Below are 21,313 nucleotides of genomic sequence, written 5' to 3'. Positions count from 1 at the left end.
AGACCTCTAGCCAGACTCACCAAGAAGAAAAGAGAGAGGCCCCAAATAAACAAAATAAAAAATGAAAGGAGCAATAACAACCAATACAGCAGACATACAAAAAATAAAATAAAATAAGAGAATACTAGAACAATTACATGCCAAAAATTGGACAACCTACAAGAAATGGACAAGTTTCTAGAAACAGACAACTCACCAAACTGAATCAACATGACATACACAGTTTGAACAGACTGATCACTAGAAGTGAAATAGAATCTATACTTTTAAAAACTCCCTGCAAACAAAAGCCCAGGACCCGATGGCTTCACTGGGGAATTCTAGCAAACTTACAAAGAAAAACTTATATCAGTCCTTCTCAAACTCTTCCAAAAGGGAACACTCCCAAAGTCATTCTATGAAGCCACCATCACCCTGACACCAAAACCAGATAAAGACACTACCAAAAAAGAAAATTACAGGCCAATATCTTTGATGGATATAGATGCAAAAATTCTCAAGAAAATATTAGCAAACCAAATCCAACAGCACATAGAAAAAGATCATACACAACGACCAAGTTGCATTCATCCCATGGTCACAAGGATGGTTCAACTTAATGCAAATCAATTAATGTGATACAGCACATCAACAAAAGAAAAGTAAAAAAACACATGATCATCTCAATAGATGCAGAAAAAGCATTTGACAAAATTCAACATCCATTCATGATTAAAAAAACTTACCAATGTGGGTATAGAGGAAATATATATCAACATAATAAAAGCCATTTATGACAAATCCACAGCCAACACAATACTCAATGGTGGAAAGCTGAAAGCCTTCCCGCTAAAATCTAGAACAAGACAAGGATGCCCACTCTCACCACTTCCATTCAACATAGTATTGCAAATCCTAGCCACAGCAATCAGATAAGAAAAAGAAAAATAGGTTTCCAAATTGGAAGAGAAGAGGTAAAATGGTCATTATATGCAGATGACATGATACTATATATAGAAAACCCTAAAGACCACACAAAAACTACTAGAACTGATAAACGAATTCAGCAAGGTAGCAGGATACAGGATTTACATACAGTAATCTGTTGGATTTCTTTATACTAACAATGAAATATGAGAAAGGGAAAGTAAAAAACCAATTTCTTTTAAAATTGCATTAAAAAAAAAAAAGCTTAGGAATAAACCTGACCAAGGAGGCAAAGTGCTTATATGCTGACAACTATAAAACATTAATAAAGGAAATTAAAGAGGATTCAAAGAAAGGGAAAGATTTTCCCATGATCTTGGATTGGAAGAATTAGTATTGTTAAAATGGCCATACTACCCAAAGCAGTCTACAGATTTAATGTGATCTCTATCAAATTACCCATGACATTTTTCACAGAACTAGAACAAATAATCCTAAAATTTATATGGAACTATAAAAGACCCAGAATCATCACAGCAATCCTGAGGAAAAATAACAAAGTCAGAGGCATAACCCTCCCAGACTTCAGACAATACTACAAAGTTACAGTAATTGAAACAGCATGGTATTGGCATAAAAACAGACATATGGATCAATGGAACAGAGTAGAGAGCCCAGAAATAAACCCACACAACTGTGATCAATTACTCTTTGACAAAGGAAGCAAAAGTATACAATGGAGAAAAGATAGTCTCTTCAGCAAGCGGTGTTGGGGAAGCTGGACAGCCACATGTAAATCAATGAAGTTAGAACACACCCTCTCACCGTATGCAAAAATAAACTCAAAAATGGCTTAAAGACTTAAATGTAAGACATGACACCATAAAACTCTAGAAGAGAACATAGGCAAAACATTCTCTGACATAAATCATACCAGTATTTTGTTAGGTTAGTCTCCCAAGGCAAAGAAATAAAAGCAAAAATAAACAAATGGGACCTAATCAAACTTATAAGCTTTTGCATAGCAAAGGAAACCATAAACAAAACGAAAAGACACCCTACAGGCTGGGAGAAAATATTTGCAAAATATGCAACCAACAAGGGCTTAATTTTCAAAATATACAAACAGTGCATACAACTCAATAACAAAAAAATGAACAACCCAATGAAAAAATGGGCAGAAGACCTAAATAGACATTTATCCAAAGAAGACATGCAGATGGCCAGTAGACACATGAAAAGATGCTCAGCATCACTTATTATTAGAGAAATGCAAATCAAAACTACAACAGGGTACCACCTCACACTGATCAGAATGGCCATCATTAAAAAGTCTACAAATAACAAATGCTGGAGAGGGTGTTGAGAGAAGGGAACCCTCTTGCACTACTGCTGGGAATGTAAATTGATACAGCCACTATGGAGAATAATATGGCGTTTCCTTAAAAAACTAAAGATAGAATTACCATGTGACCCAGCAATCCCACTACTGGGCATATATCTGGACAAAATTCTAAATTGAAAAGATACATGCACCCCAATGTTTATAGCAGCACAATTTACAATAGCCAAGACATGGGAGCAATTTAAATGTCCACTGACAGATGAATGGATAAACATATGATATATATATATATATATATATATATATATATATATATATATATGATGTTATATACAATGGAATACTACTCAACCATTAAAAAGAATGAAATAATGCCATTTGCAGCAACATGGTTGGACCTAGAGATTATCATACTAAGTCAGAAATGATATCATTTATATATGGAATCTAAAATATGAAACAAATGAACATATTTCTGAAACAGAAACAGACTCACAGACATAGAAAACAAAATTATGGTTACCAAAGGGGAAAGGGAGGGGACGGGGGAAGGATACATTAGTAGTTTGGGATTAGCAGATACAAACTACTATATATAAAATAGATAAACAACAAGGTCCTACTGTATAGCACAGGGAAATATATTCAGTATCCTTTAATAAACCATCATGGAAAAGAATATGAAAAGAATATATATAACTGAATCTCTTTGCTGTACACCAGAAACTAACACAACTTTGTAAATCAACTATATTTCAATTTAAAAAGTAATAAAACAAGGATATCTGCTCTCACCACTTCTATCTGACCTTGTGTTGGAGATCCTAGCCAGTTCAGTAAGATAAGCAATAGGCATAAAGGAAGAAATAAAACTCCTGATTTGAGTTTATGATTATTTACATTAAAAATTCTAAAGAGTCAAACAAAAAACCTACTAGAACTAAAAAGTGAGTTGAGAAGTGTCTCTCTTAAACTCCAGCACCTTGATGAATTGAGGACCATAGGAAAGTCTGCCCAAAGCCTGGGTAGGGAGAGAACTAGGGGGAATGAACCTGAGATGGTAAGTGAGAGGCTGACATTTTAAAGATGACTACAGTTTTACCACGTGACCGGCAAAGATTGGAGAAGTGACATCTGAGGAATCTGTGTTTTTGTCTTTTCTATCCCACAGAATCTCAGAGTATAAGCCTCCGAACTGGAAAAAGTGAGAATCAAGAACCTTCACATATATCCATAGATCCTCCCGCCCGAGTTATGGAAATCCCTTGGATTCAAGCAACCCTCTACCCAACTTTAACCAAGAGTGTAAGGAAACACCCAGACCCTAGCTGTTTTTCAGTAGTTCCCATGAAGAAAGCCAGCAAACCAGAGCAAGTCAGCAAAACCATCAAGACACCAATGCCTGGCAAGGATGACGTTAGACAACTGGTGCCCACCATGAAGGCCTTTGAACCCACCCAAGCACCCATCTGGGAGTCGACCAGAGAGACCCCCTTGCAAACTTCATTGTCTGCCATAGAGGCAGATGAAACAATTTCCTGTGTAGACATCCCTCATCCTGAAAAACAAATTGAAAAGCCCCCCAGTATTGAATCTTCAGAAGAATCCTCTTTTATGTTTTCCACCACATCCAGCCTGTCCTTCTCCTCCTTAAGGCTGTCTTCAAAGAAGGATTAGCCACAACTTGCCCACTTCTTCCTCTTCCTCTCTGCGCCTGAGGGTAGTGATGGTGTGGAGCAGTCAAGAAAGGAGTGCAGAAGAGCCACTAAGGCTCTCAGGAAAACCATTCTGGTCTAGTCTTTCTATAAAGAGTGCATCTCAAGGGGAGAGGCAAGGGAAAAATAGTTGTTGTAGTCTTGGAGCTGGAGCTGGTTGTTCTCTGAGTGTTAACAGGTTTTATCTCATCTGTGGGGAACATCAGCATGTAAATAAAGGCAACCTCTCAGGAACTCAGAAGGTAAATGGTGTATTCTTTGGACCCCTCTGTGGTCATTCAGGGTGACAAAGACTAGGGGATGAGTGCCAAAGTGATGCCATCCTGAGTCAGAGAATGAGAGGTGGCATGGGCTTGAGTTGGCAGCAAAGATCTCATCCCACACACAAATTGTTATCCAGCATGAAGTGGGGATAACATTTGTTGTTGGCTGATTCCCCAGTGGGGTGATGGGCATAATCCCATGCCCACTCAGTGATTCTAGCCTTGAGTAAAAATCAGAGCCACAAGTGTCTAGAGCTTTATCAACCTGGAGCATCTGAAAGAAGAAATGCCTGGGATATACCAAGTACAAGAAGTGGCGCAATGGGATAAAAATGGACTATTTTAAAATATGTTATTAGTCAAACCTCGGCATAAGCTCTAGAACCTTGTCTTCTTGACTGACACTAGGATATTGCCACTCCCTCAGATAAGATTTAATCTAGTATACATAATCTAGTCAAGATTATCACATCAAGATTATCAGGTTATTATCAAGTCAAGTTAAATCTAACTATTTATACATATAAAGAACTAAATAATTATTTAAGTTAAGAAAGTTTAAGACCTATTACCAGACAGAAAATCATTAATTGCCAAATGAACTCATTCAGACAGTGATAGTTCTTGGAATCCAGAAAAAAAGTGACATGTTTTCGGATTGGAAGAAGCCTGGGAAGAATTAGAACTGGAATTTGAAGATTGGGTAGGATTTGGAAAAGGAGAGGAACAGAGAGTTCATGTTAAGTAGGATAGACAACATTAGTCAAACAAAACTTTAATAGCAATCTTTTTTTGTTTTTTTAAAACTTGTGATAAAATATATATAACATAAAATTTATCTTTATTACTACTTTTAAGTATATGATTCAGTGGCATTAAGTACATTCACATTGTTGTGCTGTGCAACCACCAGTGGAATTTTTTTCTTTCAGCTTTCTTTTGCTTTCCATTTGCATGGGATATCTTTTTCCATTCCTTCACTTTCAGTCTGTCTATGTCCTTAAAGTTGAAGTGAGTCTCTTGCAGGCAGCATATAGTTGGGTCTTGTTTTTTATTCATTCAGCCACTGTATGTCTTTTGATTAGAGAATTTAGTCCAGTTACATTTAAAGCAATTATCAATAGGTATGGGCTTTTATCATTTTATTAGTTGTTTTCTGGATGTTCTGTAATTCTTTTGTCCTTTCTTCTTCTGTCTTTGTCTTTGGATTTGATGATTTTCTGTAGTGGCATGCTTAGATTCCTATCTCTTTATCTTTTGTGTACCTAGTATAGGTTTTTGCTTTGTGGTTGCCACGAGGTTTACGTAAAACATATTTATAACAGTGTATTTTAAGTTGGTAATAACAAATTTGAACACATACTAAAGCTCTTCATCTTTACTCTCCCACAAATGATCTATGTTTTTGATGTCACAATTTAACCTCTTGTGTATCTGAAACCGTGCACCTCAGATTGGGACTTGAACCCATGTGGCCGGGACTCACACCTGGCCAAAACCCACAGTCTTTCAACTGAAATCACACCCCTGGTTTCAGGACTTAATGAAGCTCAGGTTCTTGAGATCTCATTGCAGAAGAGTTCAGTGAGAGACAAAGTGATAGGTAAGAAGTGGATTTATTTATAGAGAAACGCACTCCACAGACAGAGTGTGGGCCATCTCAAAAGGCGAGAGCAGCCCCAAAATATGGTTAGTTTTTATGGGCTGGGTAAGATCATAGGATTATTCCAACTATTTTGGGGGAAGGGGTGGGGATTTCCAGGAATTGGGCCACTGCCCACTTTTTGGTCTTTGATGGTTGGCCTCAGAACTGTCATGGTGCTGGTGGGTGTGTCATTTACCTTGCTGATGTGTTATGATGAGGCTAAAGGTCTAGCGGAAGTCAACTTGGGTTGACTAGTGGAAGCCATCTTGGACCTATTTGGTTCTAATCAGTTTATGTCGTGTCCTCAGGCTATGCCATTCTTTTAAATTTTGTGCCCTGCCCCTTTCCCTCCTGTTTCATATCCATTAACAAAATATTGTAGTTATTTTTTTTACTACTTTTGTCTTTTATCCTTCACACTAGATATATAAGTTATTAGCACATCACCATTACAACATTAAATTATTTCCAGATTTAACTATATATTTACCTTTACTAGTGAGATTTACACTTTTATATATTTTCCTGTTATTACTTAGTGCCCCTTTGCTTCAACCTAAAGAAGTCCCTTTAACATCTCTTGTAAGGCCAGTCTAGTGGTGCTGAACTCTTTCATCTTTCAGCTTTTGCTTGTCTAGAAAACTCTTTAGCTTTCCTTCAATAATGAAGGAATACTCAGGTGGGTAGAGTATTCTTTGTCAGCAGCAGCACTTTGAATATATTGTGGTACTCCCTTTAGGCCTGCAAGGTTTCTGGTGAAAAATCTGCTGATTGCCTTATGGGGGTTCCCTTTTACATAACAAGTTGTTTTCTCTTGCTGTTTTTAAGATTCTCTCCTTGTCTTTAACTTTTGACAATTAATTATAATGTGTCTTGTCCAGTGTCTCCATTCATCTTAATTGGACCTCTCTGAACTTCCCAGATCTAAATGTCTGTTTCCTTCCCCAGGTTAGGGAAGTTTTCAGCTATTATTTTTTCAAAGAAGTTTTCTGCTTCTTTCACTCTCTCTTTTACTTCTGGAACCTCTATACTGTGCATATTGTTCCTCTTGATATGGCCCAATAAGTCCGTTAAGCTATCTTCACTATTTTTCATTCTTTTTGTTCCTCTGATTGGATGAATTCTACTATCCTGTCTTCGAGTTCATTGGTCCAGTCTTCTGTTTATCTAGTCTACAGTTGAATCTTTCAGTTTAGTTATTATATTTTTCCACTCTGTGGTTTCTAATTGGTACTTTCTTATATTTTCTATTCCTTTGTTGAAATTCTCTTTGTTCATGCTTTGTTCTCCTGATCTGGTGATCATCTTTATGATCATTATTTTGAACTGTTTATCAGATAAACCACTTATCTCCTTTTCATTAAGGTCTTGTTCTTTCATTTGGAAGATATTCCTCTATTTCTTCTTTTTCCTTGACTCTGTGTTGGTTTCTATGCATTAGATAAAAGAGTTACCTCTCCCAGTCTTGAAGGAGTGGTGTGGTGTAGGAGCTGTATCTGTCAACCCTGCCCTAGTCCTTGCTTGTCTCTTACACATTTGTGGTTGTCTAAACAGACTTCTTTGTTCTTAGTGGCTCCAGAAGTTGAGGGAATTCCAAGATCTGTCAATATGCCAAAGGGGAGGACCTTAGTCAGCACCTAGACGGAGGCTGATTAGAAGCCAGACCCTCAGGCAAAAGCTTTTAAAGTATGCAAATATACTACTTTCAAGGGAAGACTGGGAATTGTGGGTTTCTGTCTGTTCCCTTTGCACTGAGTCCTGGGGGGATTGGCAGTTGTGAACTCTTTCTTTCTTTGCTACCATCCCATTGAACCTGTGAATACAAGCTCCACTGGCCACCAGAATCAGGCTGTTGTGGGATATGTCCTTTGGGTGGCAGCCACAAAAGGCTGGTCACCAGATGTGTGCACAAGCTCTTTTCTTAGAGAAACGAGTGATGTGGGGCAGGGCAGAGGGAAAGAGTAAAGATGGCAATCACTGTTCTACCTGTCATCTGGAGAGGATTGCAGGCCCCTAGATGTGTGTTAAATCAGAAGCTTGCCCCTCTGGCTGCAACTTTTAAGATAAGCAAATAGGCCTGGGAGTTTCTGTCTGCTGCCTCTGCATTGTGATCTAGGGGGATAGCCAGTTAAGAACTGTTCCTCTGTTATAGTCCTGTGGGACCTGTGAACATAAGCCCCACTGGCCACCAGAAACAGGTGATCAATGGGCATGCACTGGGCAGCAGCTGCAAAAACCGAGGTGCCAGACATATGCACAAACTCCTTTCTGGGAGATACTCATGACCTGGAGAGAGGCAGAGGGAGAGCATGAAGATGGTGCCCACTGGCCTCTATGGACTCTGGAGAGTATTACAGGTGGTCCCTAGATATGTGTTAAATTTGAAGTCTGCCCTCTGGCCACGTCTATTAAGGTAAGCAAGTAGATCTTCTTCATGGAAAGACTGGTTGTGTTTTAGTTGCTGCCTCTTCACTGGGCTCTGGGCGTTAGCCATGGTGAGTATGTATGAGCCCTTTAAGAACTGTCTCTTAGTTCACTAGAGCGTTTTGGGTTTGGTAGACACAGACCCCTTGACTTTCAAAGCTAGATATTTTAGGGACCTATATCTCAGGTAGAAGTCTTAAAAGTTGGGGTATCAGATATGGGGTCCAAATCCTTTGCTCCTCATGGAAAAGCTGGGAATTGTGAGTTCCTTCCTGGTTGTGTGTTGCTGTGCTAGGGGTGATGTTTATGGTGCAATTGTGTCTCAACCTCTCCCCCCCAATTTGATGTGGTTTTTTTTTTCTTATTTGCTCAATATGTATGAGTATCTCGGCTACTTTCCCATGTGAAATATTATTCAACCTTAAAAAAGAAGGAGATCTTGACATTTGTAACACCATAAATGAACTTGGAGCACATTATGCTAAGTGCAGTAATCCAGATACAGAAAGACAAATACCCCATGATCTCATTTATACGTGGAATTTAAAATAGTCAAACTCATAGAAGCAGAGAGTAGAATGGTGATTGCTAAGAGGAGGGAGAAATGGAGGTATATTGGTCAAATGGTTCAAAGTTTCAATTTTATAAGATGAATAATTTCTAGAGATCTAACATACAGCAATGTGACTGTAGTTAACTATACTGAATATATACTGGAAATTTACTAAGAGGGTAAATCTCAAGTGTTTTCACAACAAAAAAAGAAGTAAAGAAAAGGGTAACTATTTGAGGTGATTTTATATGAGATTAATTAGCTTGATTGTGGTGATTATTTCACAATATATACGTATATAAAAATCAAGTTTTATACCTTAAATATATAAATTTTTCTTTGTCAATTATACCTCAATAAAACTGGAAAAACCCTAGAAACTCTTTACCCATTAAACAATAACTCTCATTTCTCCCCTCCTCCCAGTCTCTGGCAACCACTATTCTATTACATTTGGTTTCTATCATTTTGATTACTCTAAGTACTTCATATGAGTGGAATCATACAGTATTTGTCCTATCGTGACTGGCTTACTTTGCTTAGCATGATGTCTTTAAGGTTCATCCCTGTCATAACGTGTTAGAATTTTCTTCCTTTTTAAGACTGAATAGTACTCCATTGTATGTGTATACCATGTTTTGTTTATTTATTCATCAATTGGTAGACATCTGGGTTGTTTCCATCTTTTGGTTATTGTGAATAATGCTGCTATAAACATGGGTACACAAATACCTATTCATATCCTTGCTTTTAATTCTTTTGAGTATATTCTTTTGAGTGTTTTGTCATGAAGATTTCCCCCTATGTTTTCTTCTAAGAGTTTTATAATTTTAGCACAGACCTTTAGGTCTTTGATCCATTTTGAGTTCATTTTCATATATGGTATAAAGTAAGGGTCCAACTTCATTCTTTTGCATGAGGATATCCAGTTTTCCCAGTACCACTTGTTGAAATGATTGCCCTTTCCCATTGAATGGTCTTGTTACCCTTGCCTAAAATAAATTGACCATATTTCTGGGCTCTCTGTCCTATTCCATTGGTCTATATGTCTGTATTTATGCCAGTATCACACTGTTTTGATTACTGTGCTTTGTGGTAAGATTTAAATTCAGGAGGAGTGTATTTCCTCCAAATTTTTTCTTCTTTTTCAAGATTGTTTGGCTTTCCAGGTTCCCTTGCAATTCATATGAATTTTAATATTAAAACATGCCATTGGGAACTTGATGGAGATTGCATTGAATCTGTAGTGTAGTCTGGGTAGTATTGTCATCTCAACAATATTAAGTCTTCCAATCCATGAACATGATGTATATTTCCATTTATTTATATTTTCTTTAATTTCTTTCAGCAGGGTTTTTTGGTAGTTTTCAGTGTTCAAGACTTTCATTTCTTTTTCATTCTATTATAAGTGGATTTTTAAAAAATTTCCTTTTTGGATTGTTCGTTACAAGTTCTCTCTAATCCTTTTTTATTATTTTCTTCATTAGTTTTATTTTCTTGAATTTGGACATTGCTATTCTCTATGCCACTTACTCAACTTATATCCTTTATATTCCTTGCAAGTAGTCTTTGTCTTTTTCTTCATTTTCATTCAGTCCTGTCAGTTTCTGTTTCACATCTTTCTATTGCTTTCCCATATCCTCTCTGAGTTTTTTCATTTTTGCTTCATGGTACTCTTTCAGATACGTAGTTGCTTGTTTAAAAATTTTATTTACTTCATGTTGGAGTTTTACTTTGCTTCATGGCATAATTTTTTTGTATGCATTTTCTTGCCTAGAAGTTATGATTATTATTTTCTGTTCATTCTCACAGTGTCCCTGTAAAAATACTTCAGTGTAATTTTTCTTGTTCATAATAGAATATATTGAACTTCATGGACCAGTTAGTAGGGCAACTCTATAATGTGATAGAAGAAGAGAATCTTGGATACTTTCCACTTTTCTTAGTTCTAGAGCTCCTTCTCTTGTTGCTCAAATTATAGACAGTTTCTTTAATGTATAGTGATCTTTTGGGAAACAGGTTCCTCATGATCTTTCTATTTTAGCTTGTTGCAATAGCATCCATAATGTCAGGTTCCTCCTTACTTTCCTTAGAAACTGACTGCTGCCTCCATAGGATGCCACCACCTTCCAATATGCCTCCCTCCCTTTCCATTAGAAGCAGTCTTCTAAGACTTCCTTCTAGTACCTTTAACTTTGAAACTCCTTTTTTTTTTTTTTTTTTTAATAATATAGTCTTTTTTTTTTTTTGGCTGTGCCACACGGCTTGTGGGATCTTAGTTCTCCAACCAGGGATCAAACCTGCACCCCCTGTATTGGAAGCATGGAGTCTTAGCCACTGGACCAACAGGGAATTCTTGAAACTCCTTTTCTTTCAGTGCCAGTGCTCTCACTGCCAGGATTCAGACCTGCTCTCAGTAGTTCCTGTTCAACACGAGATCTCTCCTTCTTAGGGTAAAACTTCATTGAAATTTTCCAGATGCCACCCCCACAAAAGCCTCTCTGCATTTTTCACTTTTCTTCACAGCTCTCCCTGGTCTCTCCTCACTCCTAGCAGATCCAGCACCAACTCTGCTGCTTTCTGGGCTTTATTTACACACCTTTGTTTAACTTGAGGTTTGTACTCTTCCCTATTCCTTTGTTTCAAGGGGTGTTTCTGGGTGTTTTTTCTCTCCTTGTTGCTTTCTACGATCATTAAGAGAATGTGTGGGGAGATGCAAAACTAGCCAGCGCTATTCTATAGAAATCCTTACTTGGATAATATACCTCTCTCACTTGATTTATTAGCACTAGTTGATATCTTCTGAACCACCACCACTACCACCCCCAGAAAATAAACTGAGTGATAAATAATCAGCAAACTTAAATCTGCTATTCCTCTTCCCCTCCTAGCTTATCATCTGTGTACTGGCAAGATTTATAATATTTACGTTATACCTGTATTTGTTTTAGTCTTAGTCTTGCAGTTAAATAAATTCACTGCTCAAGACAATCCTTTTGCTGTAGTTTTTCCATTTATCTCTTCTTGGCTGAAGTTCATCCTTTAATAGTCTCTTCAAGAAGGGCTCATGTATTTATGGTCAATTAATCTACAACAAAGGAGGCAAGAATATACAATGGAGAAAAGACGGTCTAATCAATAAGTGGTGCTGGGAACACTGGACAGCCACATGTAAAACAATGAAAATAGAACATTCCCTCACACCATACACAAAAATAAACTCAACGGGGTTTAAAGACCTTAATGTAAGACACGATACCATAAAGCTCCTAGAAGAGAACATAGGCAAAACATTCTCTGACATAAATCGTAGCAATATTTTCTTGGTCAGTCTCCCAAGGCAAAAGAAATAAAAGCAAAATAAACAAATGGGACCTAATCAAACTTAAAAGCTCTTCACAGCAAAGGAAAACATCAACAAAACAAAAAGGCAACCTATGGAATGGGAGAAAATATGTGCAAATGATGCAGCTGACAAGGGGTTAATATCCAAAGTATACAAACAGCTCATACAACTCAATATAAAAAAAAAATTCCAATCAAAAACTGGGCAGGAGACCTAAGTAGACATTTTTCCAAAGAGGACATACAGATGGCCAACAGGCACATAAAAAGTTGCTTGACATTGCTAATTATTAGATAAATGCAAATTAAAACCACAATGAGATATCACCTCACACTGGTCAAAGTGGCTGATATCAAAAAGTCTACAAATAACAAATGTTAGAGAGGATGTGGAGAAAAGGGAACCCAGGTACCCTGTTAGTAGGAAAGTAAATTGGTGCAGCCACTGTGGAAAACAGTCTGGAGGTTCCTTTAAAAACTAAAAATAGAGCTACCATATGATCAGCAAGTCCACTCCTCAATATATATCTGGAAAAAATGAAAACACTAATTCAAAAAGATACGGGCAACCCAATGTTCATAGCAGCACTATTTATAATAGACAAGACATGGAAGCAACCCAAGTGCCCATCAACAGAATATTGGCTTAAGAAGATGTGATATATATATTTATGTATACAATGAATGTTACTCAGCTATAAACAAGAATGAAATATTGCCATTTGTAGCATTGTGTATAGAATATTATGCTTAGTGAAATAAGTATATGTGGAATCTAAAAAATAATACAAATGAAGGAGACCTTCAAGATGGTGGAGGAGTAAGACATGGAGATCACCTTCCTCCCCACATATACATCAGAAATACATCTACTTGTGGAATAGCTCCTATAGAATACATACTGAACACTGGCAGAAGACCTCAGACATCCCGAAAGGCAAGAAACTCCCCATGTACCTGGGTAGGGCAAAACAAAAAAGAAAAAACAGAGACAAAAGAATAGGGATGGGACCTGCACCTCTGGGAGGGAGCTGTGAAAGAGGAAAAGCTTCCACACAATAGGAAGCCCCTTCACTGGCAGAGACTGGGGGTGGCAGGGGGGAAGCTTCGGAGCCACGGAGGAGAGCGCAGCAACAAGGGTACAGAAGGCAAAGCGGAGAGATTCCCTCACAGAGGATCCGTGCCGACCAGCACTCACCAGCTCGAGAGGCTTGTCTGCTCACCCACTGGGAAGGGTGGGGGCTGGGAGGTGAGGCTCCAGCTTCGGAGGTCAGATCCCAGGGAGAAGACTGGGGTTGGCTGCGTGAACACAGCCTGAAGGGGGATAGTGCACCACAGCTAGCCAGGAAGGAGTCCGGGGAAAAGTCTGGAACTGCCTAAGAGGCAAGAGAACATTGTTTGGGGTGTATGAGGAGAGGGGATTCAGAGCACTGCCTAAATGAGCTCCAGAGACAGGAGTGAGCCGTGGCTATCAGCATGGACACCAGAGACAGGCATGAAATGCTAAGGCTGCTGCTGCAGCCACCAAGAAGCCAGTGTAAAAGCACAGGTCACTATCCACACCTCCCCTCCTGAGAGCCTGTGCAGCCCACCACTGCCAGGGTCCCGTGATCCAGGGACAACCTCCCTGGGAGAACACACGGTGCACCTCAGGCTGTTGCAACGTCATGCTGGCCTCTGCCGCCACAGGCTCACCCCGCATTCTGTAACGCTTCCTCCCCCCGGCCTCAGTGACCCAGAGCCCCCTAACCAGCTGCTACTTTAACCCTGTCCTGTCTGGGCGAAGAAGAGATGCCCTCAGGCGACCTACATGCACAGGTGGGGTCAAATCCAAAGCTGAACCCCAGGAACTGTGTGAACAAAGAAGAGAAAGTGAAATTTCTCCCAGCAGCCTCAGGAGCAGTGGATTAAATCTCCACAATCAACTTGATGTACCCTGCATCTCTGGAATACCTGAATAGACAATGAATCATCCCAAAATTGAGGCAGTGGACTTTGGGAGCAACTGTAGACTTGGGGTTTGCTTTCTGCATCTAATTTGTTTCTGGTTTTAGGTTTATTTAGTTTAGTATTTACAGTTTATTATCATTGGTAGATTTGTTTATTGATTTGGTTGCTCTTCTCCTTTTTTATTTTTTTATATATAGATATATATATTTTTCCTTTTCCTCTTTTTGTGAGTGTGTATGGGTATGCTTCTTTGTGTGATTTTGTCTGTATAGCTTTTCTTTTACCATTTGTCCTATTGTTCTGTCTGTCATTTCTTTTGTTTTGTATAGTTTTAGCACTTGTTATCATTGCTGGATATGTTTTTTGGTTTGGTTGCTCTCTTCTTTCTTTCTTTTATTACTTTTAATTTTTTAAATTTTTAATAATTTTTCAAATTTTTTATTTTAATAACTTTATTCTTTCTTTCTTTCTTTCTTCCTTCCTTCCTTTCTCTCTTTCTTTCTTTCTTTCTTTTTTCTTCTTTCCTCCGTTTTCTTCTGAGCCATGTGGCTGACAGGGTCTTGGTGCTCCGGCCAGGTGTCAGGCCTGTGCCTTTGAGGTGGGAGAGCCGAGTTCAGGACATTGGTCCACCAGAGACCTCCCAGCTCCATGTAATATCAAACAGCGAAAGCTCTCCAAGAGATCTCCATCTCAACGCTAACACCCAGCTACCCTCAATGACCAGCAAGCTACAGTGCTGGACACCCTATGCCAAACAACTAGCAAGACAGGTACACAACCACAACCATTAGCAGAGACACTGCCTAAAATCATAATAAGGTCACAGGCACCCCAAAACACACCACCGGACGTGGTCCAACCCACCAGAAAAACAAGATCCAGCCTCATCCACCAGAATGCAGGCACCAGTCCACTCCACCAGGAAGCCTACACAACCCACTGAACCAACCTTACCCACTGGGGGCAGACACCAAAAACAACGGGAACTACGAACCTGAAGCCTGCGAAACGGAGACCCCAAACAAAGTAAGTTAAACAAAATGAGAAGACAGAGAAACACACAGCAGATGAAAGAGCAAGGTAAAAACCCACCAGACCAAACAAATGAAGAGGAAATAGGCAGTCTACCTGAAAAAGAATTCAGAGTAATGATAGTAAAGATGATCCAAAATCTTGGAAATAGAATGGAGAGAATACAAGAAACGTTTAACAAGGACCTAGAAGAACTAAAGAGCAAACAAACAATGATGAACAACACAATAAATGAAATTTAAAATTCTCTAGAAGGAATCAATAGCAGAATAACTGAGGCAGTAGAACAGATAAGTGATCTGGATGATAAAATAGTGGAAATAAGTACTGCAGAGCAGAATAAAGGGAAAAGAATGAAAAGAATTGAGGACAGTCTCAGAGACTTCTAGGACAACATTAAACACACCAACATTTGAATTATAGGGGTCCCAGAAGAAGAAGAGAAAAAGAAAAGGGCTGAGAATATATTTGAATAGATTGTAGTTGAAAACTTCCCTAGTATGGGAAAGGAAATAGTTAATCAAGTCCAGGAAGCACTGAGAGTCCCATACAGGATAAATCCAAGGAGAAACACGCCAAGACACATATTAATCAAACTATCAAAAATTAAATACAAAGAAAAAATATTAAAAGCAGCAAGGGAAAAACAGTGAATAACATACAAGGGAATCCCCATGAGGTTAACAGCAGATCTTTCAGCAGAAACTCTGCAAGCCAAAAGGGAGTGGCAGGACATATTGAAAGTGATGAAAGGGAAAAACCTACAACCAAGATTGCTCTACCTACCAAGGATCTTATTCAGATTCGACAGAGGAATTGAAACCTTTACAGAGAAGCAAAAGCTAAGAGAATTCAGCACCACCAAACCAGCTTTACAACAAATGCTAAAGGAACTTCTCTAGGCAGGAAACACAAGAGAAGGAAAACACCTACAATAACTAACCCAAAACAATTAAGAAAATGGTAATAGGAACATATATATTGATAACTACCTTAAATGTAAATGGATTAAATGCTCCAATATATGGAATCTAAAAAAAAGTGGTTCTGAAGAACCTAAGGGCAGGACAGGAATAAAGATGCAGACGTAGAGAACGGACTTGAGGACATGGGGAGGGGGAAGGGTAAACCGGGACGAAGTGAGAGAGTGGCATGGACATATACACACCACCAAATGTAAAATCGATAGCTAGTGGCAAGCAGCCGCATAGCACAGGGAGATCAGCTCTATTCTTTGTGACCACCTAGAGGGGTGAGATAGAGAGGGTGTGAGGGAGATGCAAGAGGGAGGAGATATGGGGATATATGTATATGTATAGCTGATTCACTTTGTTGTAAAGCAGAAACTAACAGAGCATTGTTAAGCAATTATACTCCAATAAAGATGTTTAAAAAAATAGAAAGAGGGCTCCCTCCTGCTCCGGCTCAGGCTCCGGCGTGGCGGCGGTGGCGGCTTTGGAGGAAGAGGCAAGATGGCGGAAGAGTAAGATGCGGAGATCACCTTCCTTCCCACAGATACAGTAGAAATACATCTACACGTGGAACTGCTCCTACAGAACACCCACTGAACGCTGGCAGAAGACGTCAGACCTCCCAAAAGGAAATAAAATCCCCACGTACTTGGCCGTATGGATGAAAGGCTCTTGGTGCTCCAGCCAGGCATCAGGGCTGTGCCTCTGAGGTGGGAGAGCCAACTTCAGGACACTGGTCCACAAGAGACCTCCCAGCTCCACGTAAAACCAAATGGTGAAAACCTCTCAGAGATCTCCATCGCAACATCAAGACCCAGCTTCACTCAACGACCAGCAAGCTACAGTGCTGGACACCCTATGCCAAACAACTAGCAAGACAGGAACAGAGCCCCATCCATTAGCAGAGAGGCTGCCTAAAATCATAATAAGGCCACAGACACCCCAAAACACACCACCAGACGTGGACGGGCCCACCAGAAAGACAAGATCCAGCCTCATCCACCAGAACACAGGCACTAGTCCCCTCCACCAGGAAGCCTACACAACCCACTGAACGAACCTTAGCCACTGGGGACAGATACCAAAAACAACGGGAACTACGAACCTGCAGCCTGTGAAAAGGAGACCCCAAACATAGTAAGATAAGCAAAATGAGAAGAAAAAAAAACACACAGCAGGTAAAGGAGCAGGGTCAAAACACACCAGACCTAACAAATGAAGAGGAAATAGGCAGTCTACCTGAAAAAGAATTCAGAATAATGATAGTAAAGATGATCCAAAATCTTGGAAATAGAATAGACAACATGCAAGAAACATTTACCAAGGACCTAGAAGAACTAAAGAGGAACCAAGCAACGATGAAAAACACAATAAATGAAATTAAAAATACTCTAGACGTGATCAATAGCAGAATAACTGAGGCAGAAGAACGGATAAGTGACCTGGAAGATAAAATAGTGGAAATAACTACTGCAGAGCAGAATAAAGAAAAAACAATGAAAAGAACTGAGGACAGTCTCAGAGACCTCTGGGACAACATTAAACGCACCAACATTCGAATTATAGGGGTCCCAGGAGAAGAAGAGAAAAAGAAAGGGACTGAGAAAATATTTGAAGAGATTATAGTTGAAAACTTCCCTAATATGGGAAAGGAAATAGTTAATCAAGTCCTGGAAGCACAGAGAGTCCCATACAGGACGAATCCAAGTAGAAACACACCAAGACACATATTAATCAAACTGTCAAAAATTAAATATAAAGAAAACATATTAAAAGCAGCAAGGGAAAAACAACAAATAACACATAAGGGAATCCCCATAAGGTTAACAGCTGATCTTTCAGCAGAAACTCTGCAAGCCAGAAGGGAGTGGCATGATATACTTAAAGTGATGAAGGAGAAAAACCTACAACCAAGGTTACTCTACCCAGCAAGGATCTCATTCAGATTCGATGGAGAAATTAAAAGCTTTACAGACAAGCAAAAGCTGAGAGAGTTCAGCACCACCAAACCAGCTTTACAACAAATGCTAAAGGAACTTCTCTAGGCAAGAAACACAAGAGAAGGAAAACACCTACAATAGCAAACCCAAAATATTTAAGAAAATGGGAATAGGAACATACATATCGATAATTACCTTAAATGTAAATGGATTAAATGCTCCCACCAAAAGACACAGACTGGCTGAATGGATACAAAAACAAGACCCATATATATGCTGTCTACAAGAGACCCACTTCAGACCTAGAGACACATACAGACTGAAAGTGAGGGGATGGAAAAAGATATTCCATGCAAATGGAAATCAAAAGAAAGCTGGAGTAGCAATTCTCATATCAGACAAAGTAGACTTTAAAATAAAGACTATTACAAGAGACAAAGAAGGACACTATATAATGATCAAGGGATCGATCCAAGAGGAAGGTATAACAATTGTAAATATTTATGCACCCAACATAGGAGCACCTCAATACATAAGGCAAATGCTAACAGCCATAAAAGGGGAAATCGACAGTAACACAATCATAGTAGGGGACTTTAACACCCCACTTTCACCAATGGACAGATCATCTAAAATGAAAATCAATAAGGAAACACAAGCTTTAAATGATACATTAAACAAGATGGACTTAATTGATATTTATAGGACATTCCACCCAAAAACAACAGAATACACATTTTTCTCAAGTGCTCATGGAACATTCTCCAGGATAGATCATATCTTGGGTCACAAATCAAGCCTTGGTAAACTTAAGAAAATTGAAATCGTATCAAGTATCTTTTCCGACCACAACGCTATGAGACTAGATATCAATTACAGGAAAAGATCTGTAAAAAATACAAACACATGGAGGCTACACAATACACTACTTAATAACGAAGTGATCACTGAAGAAATCAAAGGGGAAATCAAAAAATACCTAGAAACAGATGACAATGGAGACATGACGACCCAAAACCTATGGGATGCAGCAAAAGCAGTTCTAAGAGGGAAGTTTATAGCAATACAAGCCTACCTCAAGAAACAGGAAACATCTCGAATAAACAACCTAACCTTGCACCTAAAGCAATTAGAGAAAGAAGAGCAAAAAAACCCCAAAGATAGCAGAAGGAAAGAAATCATAAAGATCAGATCAGAAATAAATGAAAAAGAAATGAAGGAAACAATAGCAAAAATCAATGAAACTAAAAGCTGGTTCTTCGAGAAGATAAACAAAATTGATAAACCATTAGCCAGACTCATCAAGAGAAAAAGGGAGAAGACTCAAATCAATAGAATTAGAAATGAAAAAGGAGAAGTAACCACTGACACTGCAGAAATACAAACGATCATGAGAGATTACTACAAGCAACTCTATGCCAATAAAATGGACAACCTGGAAGAAATGGACAGATTCTTAGAAATGCACAACCTGCCGAGTCTGAACCAGGAAGAAATAGAAAATATGAACAGACCAATCACAAGCACTGAAATTGAAACTGTGATTAAAAATCTTCCAACAAACAAAAGCCCAGGACCAGATGGCTTCACAGGCGAATTCTATCAAACATTTAGAGAAGAGCTAACACCTATCCTTCTCAAACTCTTCCAAAATATTGCAGAGGGAGGAACACTCCCCAACTCATTCTACGAGGCCACCATCACCCTGATACCAAAACCAGACAAAGATGTCACAAAGAAAGAAAACTACAGGCCAATATCACTGATGAACATAGATGCAAAAATCCTCAACAAAATACTAGCAAACAGAATCCAACAGCACATTAAAAGGATCATACACCATGATCAAGTGGGGTTTATCCCAGGAATGCAAGGATTCTTCAATATACGCAAATCAAGCAACGTGATACATCATATTAACAAATTGAAGGAGAAAAACCATATGATCATCTCAATAGATGCAGAGAAAGCTTTCGACAAAATTCAACACCCATTTATGATAAAAGCCCTGCAGAAAGTAGGCATAGAGGGAACTTTCCTCAACATAATAAAGGCCATATATGACAAACCCACAGCCAACATTGTGCTCAATGGTGAAAAACTGAAACCATTTCCACTAAGATCAGGAACAAGACAAGGTTGCCCACTCTCACCACTATTATTCAACATAGATTTGGAAGTGTTAGCCACAGCAATCAGAGAAGAAAAAGAAAGAAAAGGAATCCAAATCAGAAAAGAAGAAGTAAATACATCACTGTTTGTAGATGACATGATACTATACATAGAGAATCCTAAAGATGCTACCAGAAAACTACTAGAGCTAATCAATGAATTTGGTAAAGTAGCAGGATACAAAATTAATGCACAGAAATCTCTTGCATTCCTATATACTAATGATGAAAAATCTGAAAGTGAAATTAAGAAAACACTCCTGTTTACCATTGCAACAAAAAGAAAAAAATATCTAGGAATAAACCTACCTAAGGAGACAAAAGACCTGTATGCAGAAAATTATAAGACATTGATGAACGAAATTAAATATGATACAAATAGATGGAGAGATATACCATGTTCTTGGATTGGAAGAATCAACATTGTGAAAATGACTCTACTACCCAAAGCAATCTACAGATTCAATGCAATCCCTATCAAACTACCACTGGCATTTTTCACAGAACTAGAACAAAAAATTTCACAATTTGTATGGAGACACAAAAGACCCCGAATAGCCAAAGCAATCTTGAGAACGAAAAATGGAGCTGGAGGAATCAGGCTCCCTGACTTCAGACTGTATTACAAAGCTACAGTAATCAAGACAGTTTGGTACTGGCACAAAAACAGAAATATAGATCAATGGAACAGTATAGAAAGCCCAGAGATAAACCCACGCACATATGGTCACCTTATCTTCGATAAAGGAGGCAAGCATATACAGTGGAGAAAAGACAGCCTCTTCAATAAGTGGTGCTGGGAAAATTGGACAGGTACATGTAAAAGTATGAAATTAGAGCACTCCCTGACACCATACACAAAAATAAACTCAAAATGGATTCAAGATCTAAGTGTAAGGCCAGACACTGTCAAACTCTTAGAGGAAAACATAGGCAGAACACTCTATGACTTACATCACAGCAAGATCCTTTTTGACCCAGCACCTAGAGGAATGGAAATAAAAACAAAAATAAACAAATGGGACCTAATGAAACTTAAAAGCTTTTGCACAG

At 38.7% G+C, this 21,313-nt stretch overlaps 1 protein-coding gene across 13 annotated transcripts in view; it reads left to right on the top strand.

Moving 5' to 3' along the window:
* Positions 1–21,313, top strand: part of GDPD4 (glycerophosphodiester phosphodiesterase domain containing 4) — a 279,828-nt gene that overhangs the window by 147,488 nt on the left and 111,027 nt on the right. For 9 of the 13 annotated variants that reach the window (XM_082343335.1, XM_082343334.1, XM_082343336.1 and 6 more), the window contains one exon: positions 3,423–14,923. The exons of the other annotated variants lie outside the window; for them this stretch is intronic. In XM_082343335.1, the coding sequence (XP_082199461.1) occupies positions 3,423–3,928 (506 nt within the window). In that variant the 3' untranslated portion in view covers positions 3,929–14,923. Of the gene's footprint in view, positions 1–3,422; positions 14,924–21,313 lie in introns of those variants that run through there. 13 annotated transcript variants of the gene reach the window in all.

This window comes from Balaenoptera borealis (genome assembly GCF_965194805.1).
Source record: "Balaenoptera borealis genome assembly, chromosome: 11".
Taxonomy (NCBI): Eukaryota; Metazoa; Chordata; class Mammalia; order Artiodactyla; family Balaenopteridae; genus Balaenoptera; species Balaenoptera borealis.
The sequence above is the reverse complement of the archived record's forward strand: the minus strand, read 5'-3'. Positions and strand labels throughout refer to the sequence as shown.